Raw genomic sequence first — 10,781 nt, 5'->3', positions numbered from 1 at the left:
GAATTCAAGAGGAAGCAGAACATAAAAGTTTGGAAAATTTGCAGCCCGATGATGCAGTAGGAAAGAAAAAACCCATTTTCTTGGGAGAAATTCAAGCTGGCTGCAGAAATTTGCATAAGTAACCAGGAGCAACATATTAATCACCAAGACAATGGAGAGAATGTCTCCAGGGCATGTTAGAGATCTTCGAAGCAGCCCCTCCCATGACAGGCCCAGAGGCCTAGGAATAGAAAATGGTTTCATAGGCTGGGCCTAGGGCCCCATGCTGTGTGCAGCCTAGGTTCTTGGTGCTCTGCATCTCAGCTGCTCCAGCTGTGGCTAAAAAAGGCCAAGGTACAGGCTCAGGCTATGGCTTCAGAGGGTGCAAGCCCTAAGCCTTGGCGGCTTCCATGTGATATTGAGCCTGTGGGTGCATAGAAGTCAAGAATTGAGGTTTGGCAACCTCCACCTAGATTTTAGAGGATGTATGGAAACACTTGGCTGTCCAGGCGTAAGTTTGCTGCAGGAGCAGGGCTTCCACGGAGAACCTCTGCTAGGGCAGTGCGGAAGGGAAGTCTGGGGTCAGAGTTCCCACACAGAGTCTACACTGGGGCACTGCCTAGTGGAACTGTGAGAAGAAGGCCACCATCCTCCAGACCCCAGAATGGTAGCTCTATCAACAGCTTGCACTGTGCACTGAAAAAGCTGCAGTCAGTGCCAATGCATGAAAGCTGCCAGGAGGGGGCCTGGACCCTGCAAAGCCACAGGGATGGAGCTGCTCAAGACCATGGTAAACCACCTCTTCCATCAGTGTGACCTGGGTGTGAGACATGGAGTCAAAGGAGATCATTATGGAGATTTAAGATTTGACTGCCCTGCTGGATTATGGACTTGCATGGGGCCTGTAGCTCCTTTGTTATGGCCAAGTTCTGTCATTTGGAATGGGTGTATTTACCCAATGCCTGTACCTGCATTGTATCTAGGAAGTAACTAACTTGCTTTTGATTTTTCAGGGTTGTAGGCAGAAAGGACTTGCCTTGCCTCCGATGAGACTTTGGATTGTGGACTTTTGAGTTAATGCTGAATGGGAGTCTGTTGGGATGGCATGATTGGTTTTGAAATGTGAGGACATGAGATTTGGGAGGGGCCAGGAGCAGAATTATGTTGTTTGGCTGAGTCCCAACCCAAATGTCATCTTGAAATGTAGCTCCCATAATCCCCACATCATGGAAGGGACCCAGTGGGAAGTAATTGAATCATGGCAGCAGGTTTTTTCTATGCTGTTCTCACTGTAGTGAATAAGTCTCACAAGATCTGATGGTTTTGTAAAGGGCAGTTCCCCTACATATGCTCTCTTGCCTACCGCCATGTAACACATACCTTTGCTTCTCCTTTGCCTTCCACCGTGATTGTGAGGCCTCCCCAGCCATGTGGAACTGTGAGTCCATTAAACCTCTTTTTCTTTATAAATTACCCAGTCTTGGGCAGTTCTTTGCAGCAGTGTGAGAATGGATTAATACACATGCTTATACTCTACCTATGTGTCTTTCCATTGTCTTCCCTTTGTGTTTGTCTCTATGTACAAATGTTTTCTTTTTATAAGGGCAAAAATCATGCTGAATTAGAACCCAACCTAATAAGCTAATTTTAGCTTTATTATCTCTGTAAAAATCCTATTGCCAAATAAGGTCACATTCTAAGGTACTAGGGATTAGGACTTCGACATGTCATTTCTGAGGGACACAATCTAATCTATGTCAACTCCTATCCTCCTCTTCACTCTTAGCTGACAACCTTTTCTTCTAATCTTTCTAGATATTGATGCTACATTGTATTCTGGTGCTCCAGCTGAAAAATTTATGTATGCATGTCTCAGGGGACGAGTTGACATTCTTTTCCTATGTTTGGAAAATCTATGGTTAAAGAACTTGAGAGGCCTGGTGCGGTGGCTCACGCCTGTAATCCAGCATTTTGGGAGGCTGAGGCAGGTGGATTACGAGGTCAGGAGATCGAGACCATCCTGGCTAACACGGGGAAACCCCATCTCTACTAAATATACAAAAAATTAGCTGGGTGTGGTGGCGGGCACCTGTAGTCCCAGCCACTCAGTAGGCAGAGGCAGGAGAATGGTGTGAACCCAGGAGGCAGAGTTTGCAGTTAGCAGAGATTGCGCCACTGTACTCCAGCCTGGGTGATAGAGCGAGACTCTGTCTCAAAAAACAAACAAACAAACAAAAAACTTTGGGATCTTATTGTGGGAGGATTAAAATGTTAAGAGAAAATAAAGAATGCGAAACAAAGTATCAATGGCCCTACATGTCTTAAATTAATTTTCATTTTGTATTACATGCTTGCTAGAAACTTTCAGGATTTTTCTCCTTTCAAGTTCCAATGAAATGCTTGTGTATTTACAAACATGTAATTAGTCCGGGCATGGTGGCTCACACCTGTAATCCCAGCACTTTGGGAGGCCGAGATGGGCAGATCATGAGGTCAGGAGTTCAAGACCAGCCTGGCCAACATGGTGAAACCCCGTCTCTACTAAAAAATATAAAAATTAGCCAGGCATGGTGGCAAGCACCTGTAATCCCAGCCACTTGGAAGGCTGAGGCAGGAGAATCGCTTGAACTCGGGAGGCAGAGGTTGCAGTGAGCTGAGATCATGCTACTGCACTCTAGCCTGGGCAACAGAGTGAGACTCTGTCTCAAAACAAACAAACAAAGAACATTTAATTAATTCAGTTGTAAATACTGTGTATACGAACAGATGTCCTATGATTTCTCTTCTTACCCACTCTGCTCCAACCTTTTTGTCTTTATTTCTTAACACACTATTGAGGTTTCAGCTGAAATTTTATTTCCTCAGAGAATTGTCCATTGGCTATCCAATCTAAAATAATTATAGATTTATTTTCAATTGGGTGACCCTTTAAAAAAATCTCTGTATAGCATTTTTATAAAACTTTCCTATTTATTTGCTGTCTTCTCTCATTACAAAGTCGGCTCCATGAGAACTTTATCGACTTTGCCCATCATTATACCCACAATGCTTATAACAAGATCTAGCTCAAAGTAGACCGTGTGTGTGTGTGTGTGTGTGTGTGTGTGTGTGTGTGTGTGTAGAATGACTGAATAAGTTATTTTTTTGCTTTGGTCTTGCAATTCTGAACAGATGCAGAATAATGTAGGTACGTGAGATGGGTCAAGTTTTGCAAAACCTTTATTTAGCTATGAGAAGCTGAACAGACGTTTTTCAAACTGCCTCCCCAATATACAAAACCCAATACACAGAGTTATAAAGTTTAGGCTTCTCTCACAATTATCTTATGCTAGTGAACCTCACACAGTTTTTACATGGCTTTATAGCTCCTTCCCCCCAAAAGACTTGGAGTATAGTTGAATCCTGACACATGCTGCAAGTCATTTAATAAAAGAGCCATTCATGTTGTTAAAATCTCCATGTAAAATACAAATAGGAGCACGTTTCTTAATCTAATAAAAATACTAATCTCAAGTCAATAGCTAGATAGTAAAGGCGTTCCTGTTCAAGTCAGGAATAAGACAAGGAAGTTTGCTATAAACACTATTATTAGACATAAATCTGAAAGTGCTATTATATTATCAGTCAAGATAATAATAAATATTGCAAAGAAGGAAGCAAAATAGTTATATATAAGGTTATGTAATTATTAAAAATTGATAAATAAGCTGAAAATTAAAACAAGAAAGTTTGGTGCACTAGTCAGTTAAAAATTTAAGAAAAGGCCGGGTGCGGTGGCTCAAGCCTGTAATCCCAGCACTTTGGGAGGCCGAAGCGGGCGGATCATGAGGTCAGGAGATCGAGACCATCCTGGCTAACACGGTGAAACCCCATCTCTACTAAAAAATACAAAAAACTAGCCGGGCGAGGTGGTGGGCGCCTGTAGTCCCAGCTACTCGAATGGCTTAAACCCGGGAGGCGGAGCTTGCAGTGAGCTGAGATCTGGCCACTGCACTTCAGCCTGGGCGGCAGAGCGAGACTGTCTCAAAAAAAAAAAAAAAAAAAAATTTAAGAAAAAAGATAAATAGCTCTCCTACATAGTAACAATAACCATTTAGAAATAGAATGGAAGAAATAATCTATTTTATGCAAAGTTTGCATAAAAACTAGGTAAAGTTTGCATAAAACTAGATAAAAGAAATGAATACATTTAATGCAATTTCCATAAAAATTCTAGCTTTTTTGAACTTGGAAAGTGTTCTAAAGTTATGTGGAGAAATAAATACTTAAGTACAGCTAGAAAATTCTGAGAAAATAAAAGTAACAAAGAGGGACTTGCCATATGAGATACGAAAATGTAATATAAACTCCAATAAAAAGTGGAGTGATTTTGCTTCTGGAATTGCAGAACTGATCAATAAAATAGATAAAGACCAGAAATAGATCCAAGTGTATGTAAGAATTTAATATATGGCACACATGTTGGGAAGTTAGTGGGACAAGTATGGATTATTCAATGGAATTGATAGTGGATTTTTTTTTTTTTTTTTTTTTTTTTTTTTTTTTTTTTTTAAGACATAGTCTTACTCTGTCGCCCAGGCTGGGTGGAGTGCAGTGGCTCGATCTTGGCTTACTGCAACCTCCGCCTCCAAGGTTCAAGTGATTCTCGGGAAATCCCAGCACTTTGGGAGGCTGAGGCAGGCAGATCATCTGAGGCGGGCAGATCACCTGAGGCAAGGAGTTCAAGACCAGCCTTGCCAATATGGTGAAACCCCATCTCTACTAAAAGTACAAAAAATTAGCCAGGCGAGGTGGTGGGTGGGGGTTGCTGGTGGGGGGGTTGGTGTCTCTCTATGTTGCCAGGGCTGGTCTCGAACTCCTGGGCTCGGGCAATCCTCCTGCCTCAGCCTCCCAAAGTGCTGGGATTACAGGCGTGAGCCACCACACCTGGCCAAATCATGTGTATTTAAAACAAAATTTTGTGATTTAAAAAATATAATCAATCAATAATATTGAATTTTGCCTAAGGGGAAAATGCATTTGAATGGAACTACCAGCCATACAAAACACCTGTACTCAAGGGAGGCCAGAGTATACATATATCACCTTGAACTGTGTGCTGTTACACTTTAGCAAAATCTTTCCTAATGGAATGTTAAGCAGGACAAGGAGTCCTTTTATTTATTCTTCTAGATACCACAGGTCATACTTTTTTCACACCTTGAAATAATTGTTTTCATTCAGTTGAGCTTTAGTGTTATGCCTTCAGTCAAAACTGTAGACTTTATTCACTCACTCAATAAATATTTGTTGAAGCCTGTGCAGTGTACCAAGCATGTTTCTCAATATTTAGGACCTGTCAGTGTTCAACTTTCCTGGAACGTGCTTTCTGTCTCTCTTAAGAAATACTGTATAGAAGCAGCTATCCTTGAGGATATCTGCTACATTATTCAGTATCCTAAAGAGAAGTTTCTTTAAGATTTAAGAACTAGAAAAGTGGTTAAAGAATTCATATATACTTTACTCATGAACAAAGGAAAATTCATTTCTCTTTTTTTGTTTGGGCTGTCAGGAAAAAATTTTAGCCCAACTCAAACAACTGAGTAAGATATTGCATCCATCCAATTCCAGTATTAACCGTTTCCCCTTTCAGAACTCCTTTTCTTCCTAGTTCATCTTTTTTTTGGCCTTACTTTTTAAAAATTCAAAATGTTTTGTTTTACTACATTCTAATGTACTTGTAAACTGCTTCAAATCTCAGATCTCTTGTGGGATGTGAACCTAAATATCTGTATTTGTAAACTGCTTCAAATCTCAAATCCCTTGTGGGATGTGAACCTAAATAACAAACAGAAAAGGTCTCTAAAATAAAAGATGTGCATTGAGAATAGAGCATTTCAATGGGAAAACGCATGCCATAGTAAACTATGTGTGTATTCAGGAAGATGAAGGAAGACAAAGGGTTTTAAAGGAAAAAAAATGAGGATGGTTACACATTGTTTTGAAATAATTATCTTGGCTACAAAGGTCAATAACAAGGGTGACGTCAGTTCAAGGTTGGACAGGCAGCTTCTGGGCAGACATCCTTGCAGAGGTTTTGTATAAGGTCGTGATGGTTTTTGTGCAACGTTGTGGTTTTTGCAGTCTTTGTTTTCAGGCATACAAGCGTGAGTACCCTCTCTTCATAGCCTTTCCTGGCTCTATTTGTCAGAGTTTTTGTTCGTTACCCAAATGCAGTAAGTCAGTACTGAATGGATCTTGGCTCAAGTGAAAATACCTACTTGTAAAAAATGGCATGAACAACCGAAGACAATTTTTGTAAGGAACGTTGTATTCTACATTCCTTTTGCTTTGTTTTTTTTTTTTTAATTGACAAATAATAACTGTCATATTCATGGGGTACATAGTGATGTTTCCATACATATGGAATGTAGTGATCAGGTTAGGGTAATTAGCATATCCATTATCCAACTGAGGACATCTAGTATGGCCCAGGTATTAAATAGTATTAGTAAACTATTGTTAATTTTCTGAAGACTTGGTAATAGTATTATGATTATGAAAAAAAGTCCTACTAGATGCACACTGAAGTACGCGGGGGTGTGGTGTCTTAGCTGCAACTTTAGGATGATTCAGCAAAAAAAATTTGCAAGCATTTATGTAAAGATAAAGCAAATATGGCAAAATATGTTGAACTGTTGAGTCTGGGTATTGGGAGGTATTATTGAATTAGGGTGGATAAATATAGAGTCTTGTTATTTTTGCTGCAGTTATTATGACGTCACTAGAAGGCTGGAATTATTCCCACTCCAAAGCACCCTGAAACCTCGCGATATTACGGCCTGGTGGCGCGCGAAACGCGGTGGGCGGGGCTGGGGCGAAAACCACTGACTTCCGGCCAGGCCGTTGTCTGGGTGGCGCGGTCGAGTCATCGCTGGGCCTCACCGCTTCATTCTCCCGACCCTCCCCGCGCCCTGGCGCGGGGGGTCGACTAGCCAAGTGAGGCGGGAGGCGACTCGGACCTTTCCCTGCATTTCGTTTCGGCCAGTGCCGGGGGCTACCCGCCCTGGGGCCTGGGATCCTTGGGGTCCGTGAGGCCCACTCTTAGCGGCCGGGGCCTACCGCGGCCCGCCGCCGGCCCTCATGAGGCATAGCCTGACTAAGCTGCTGGCAGCCTCGGGCAGCAACTCCCCAACCCGCAGTGAGAGCCCAGCCCCGGCTGCAACCTGCTCGCTGCCCTCGGACCTCACCCGGGCGGCAGCGGGGGAGGAGGAGACGGCGGCGGCCGGATCTCCCGGCCGCAAGCAGCAGCTCGGCGACGAAGGGGAGTTGGAAGCCGGGAGGGGGAGCCGCGGCGGGGTGGCCGTGCGCGCGCCCTCGCCCGAGGAGATGGAGGAGGAAGCGATCGCCAGCCTCCCCGGAGAAGAGACGGAGGATATGGACTTTCTGTCTGGGCTGGAACTGGCGGATCTCCTGGACCCCCGGCAACCGGACTGGCACCTGGACCCCGGGCTTAGCTCGCCGGGGCCTCTCTCCTCGTCTGGCGGAGGCTCGGATAGCGGCGGCCTGTGGAGAGGGGAGGATGACGATGAGGCCGCGGCTGCTGAAATGCAGCGCTTCTCTGACCTGCTGCAAAGGCTGTTAAACGGTATCGGAGGCTGCAGCAGCAGCAGTGACAGTGGCATCGCCGAAAAGAGGCGGAAAAAGTCCCCAGGAGGAGGCGGCGGTGGCGGCAGCGGTAACGACAACAACCAGGCGGCGACAAAGAGTCCCCGGAAGGCGGCGGCGGCCGCTGCCCGCCTTAATCGGCTGAAGAAGAAGGAGTACGTGATGGGGCTGGAGAGTCGAGTCCGGGGTCTGGCAGCCGAGAACCAGGAACTGCGGGCCGAGAATCGGGAGCTGGGCAAACGCGTACAGGCACTGCAGGAGGAGAGTCGCTACCTACGGGCAGTCTTAGCCAACGAGACTGGACTGGCTCGCTTGCTGAGCCGGCTGAGCGGCGTGGGACTGCGGCTGACCACCTCGCTCTTCAGAGACTCGCCCGCCGGTGACCACGACTACGCTCTGCCGGTGGGAAAGCAGAAGCAGGACCTGCTGGAAGAGGACGACTCGGCGGGAGGAGTCTGTCTCCATGTGGACAAGGATAAGGTGTCGGTGGAGTTCTGCTCGGCGTGCGCCCGGAAGGCGTCGTCTTCTCTTAAAATGTAGGGTCAAGTAATCTGCTCTTTATCCGCGTTTACCCCTTTCAACTCCCTTACACCATGTCAAACTTACCTTAGTGGGACATCTTCACCGGACACATTTCAGAGGAGAGAAAAAAAGTAATATTGAATCTTAAAGTGTTTAGCTAAAAGCATGAATGTGACACAGTAACCAACTCCTAATGATAACATGTGACTATTAAATCTCTCTGACAGTTTCTTTTTTAGGTGATTTCCTTCCTGCCAGGCTCCGTTGTAGGGGTTACAGAACAGTCGTTCCCGCCTCACATCCTGGTAAGGATCCATCTCTTCCCGTAACGCTCATGCTCTGCTGCTTAGTCTACTTTAATGGGCAACATCTCAGTCTGTGTGTGTGTGATTTTTTTTTTTTTTTCTGTTTTGGAAGGTGGGAGGGAAATCTAATTTGGGCCCTGTCCACCCTGGAAACAGACTTGTGCTGGTCAAGAATGTATTTAAGATGCCTCTTCTGGTTGAAATAGCTATTAATGTGTCCCCTTATTCAGACTTGCGTGTACCTAGCTCTTCTGTCCCCAGTGTGGACATGGCCTTGGATGACATCGGTTCCAACTGTACACTGAAACCTGCTTATAGAGATACAGTTTGGAGACAGTGAAACAGGTGAAGTTGAATGGAAGTTCCGAGTTGTACAAGGTGCAAATTGGAATTCCGATTTTAGGGCAACTTTTCAGAGGTTGACAATAAGTATTTGGGGCATGCACAAATGTGATAGTTATTTTGCTGGAGGTGACAGGTATCTCTGAAATATCAATGCCTTTTAGTTTTCAGTAGGAGATATAGAAACAGTCTATACGGAGTAACAGATTTTAGTATCTCACCATTAGAGAAGTTGGAAATTAACATGCATATCAGATTCCTGTGTTTTAGTTAATTGGAGAATAAGAATGGTTAATATTTCTTTGAGGACCAGCAGTGATTACCCTATCACTGAGTATGAATAAATTGTTGAACATCTTTATTTTTGTTGTACTAAAATTTTAGGTTAAATTTATATATGTATGATTAGATATTGAAGGTTGTGAAATGTGAATGAAAACGTGTAAAGTGAGGCTTCACAAAGAATCTTATTCTCTGTATTTCAAAAGTATTTGTCCTATTTTAGAATAATTTTTTAAATTGAGTGGTTCTGGCCACTTAAATAACACGATTGGCACTATTTTCCCAAAGGTGGGATTTATTCTTCCCTTGAATCTATTAACCAGTTGTATAAATTTGAGTTATGGTGTCCTTCAGTGTAAGAGGCATTAAGAAATTCTTTGTGAAACGTCACTGCTTGATAAAGTATATACGTATTTAGCATCCTTGTTTTTCTTTGTGCTAAAGTGGATACAGCTGTTGGGGCAGAAGAGACGGGACCAGCTGCTGGCCACATTTCCTGCTTTATTTTAAAAGGTAGTATAAGAAATGAGGAAAAAGAGGTAATATCAGGGCTTCTGCTGTTTTTTATTTTTAAAATGTTCATAATTAAGAAGTATTTTCCAGCAGTCCAAAGATGTAAGTTATCTTACACATAAAATGTTTTATTTTGTTGTTATTTGGTTATGAAAATGGAATCCTTGTTCTTGCACAACTGTAAATGTTTTGTTGCTAGATAATACGATTTGAGACCTGAATTGGTCTTTGGTTTCCAGTGCATCACAGCATATTTTGTAAAATCATCTACTACTGCACTTGAGCATGATGGGTAGTAGCCAAACTCACAACTTGGAGTGATGAACCTGCTTATACCTAAGGGCAGGAGCAAGCCCCTCACAATGCAGCTGCATGGGTTTTTAGTGCCTACTGAATTTTATATATATATACATATATATAAACCAAAAGTAGTTGGAAAGATTATTTGAAATGACTAATTTGTGCTATCTTTATGAAATATGTTAAATGTAGCTTTTTTGAAACAGAAGCCTTGAATTGAAATTTAACTAATACTTGAACATTTTGTATATATTTCTTTGTATATAATTTTGTGCAGTACCAATGACAAAAATATGGTGTCATAATAAAACCAGGTTTGTTGATCTTTTAGTTATGGGCTCAAAGAATTTATTCATCTCTAACATGACATTGGAAAATAATGGATGAAAATAGGAAAAATGATTGTTGTTAATGCTGACTGTGGGTCTTAAAAGGTTCTGGAAAGCAGGAAGTTCATTTTTCTAAAAACTAGAGCATTCTCTTGGAATATTTTCTTCCTTACGTCAATACTTTTCCTGCATTATTTGAAGTTGTGGGCTGGGGAGAAACAGCAGTCAAAGCTTTCTGAATTGAGATGCTTTGAAATTCCAAGTGTAGATTTTTAGAATGTCATTTTATAAATGGCAGTTTTTGGAATTACTTGATAAAGAACTTTTGAAAATGGAAAGATTAGTATGGCCTATTTTTAAAGCTGCTTTGTTAGGTTCCTTATGTTTTATTAACTGTCTTTTCTCAGTTTCCATTTCATTTTTTTTTCTAGTTTTGGTGACTTAGTGATTTTGTCATTTTTTACATCAACTTCATGGTCTTGTTTTTACATGGTAATTGCATGTATTTAGGATCTATCTAATAGGGGCTTTAAATAAATTTGGTCATATTTATGTGTAAGCA

General features: G+C 42.5%; 1 protein-coding gene across 3 annotated transcripts in view; it reads left to right on the top strand.

Moving 5' to 3' along the window:
* Positions 1-6,694: 6,694 nt before the first annotated feature.
* The window catches only part of CREBZF (CREB/ATF bZIP transcription factor), a 7,659-nt gene continuing 3,572 nt past the window's right edge, over positions 6,695-10,781 (top strand). Inside the window, exons 1-3 of one of the 3 annotated variants that reach the window (XM_017850876.1) lie at positions 6,695-8,162; positions 8,376-8,453; positions 9,522-9,590. In XM_017850876.1, coding sequence (XP_017706365.1) covers positions 7,102-8,162; positions 8,376-8,391 — 1,077 coding nt within the window. In that variant the 5' untranslated portion in view covers positions 6,695-7,101 and the 3' untranslated portion in view covers positions 8,392-8,453; positions 9,522-9,590. Of the gene's footprint in view, positions 8,454-9,521; positions 10,594-10,781 lie in introns of all 3 variants that reach the window. The other 2 variants (XM_017850875.1, XM_017850877.1) reach the window with 2 other exon arrangements.

The sequence above is a fragment of the Rhinopithecus bieti genome, unplaced genomic scaffold (assembly GCF_001698545.2).
Source record: "Rhinopithecus bieti isolate Rb0 unplaced genomic scaffold, ASM169854v2 scaffold_30846, whole genome shotgun sequence".
NCBI classification, from domain to species: Eukaryota; Metazoa; Chordata; class Mammalia; order Primates; family Cercopithecidae; genus Rhinopithecus; species Rhinopithecus bieti.
This window is presented reverse-complemented; position numbering and strand designations above follow the sequence as displayed.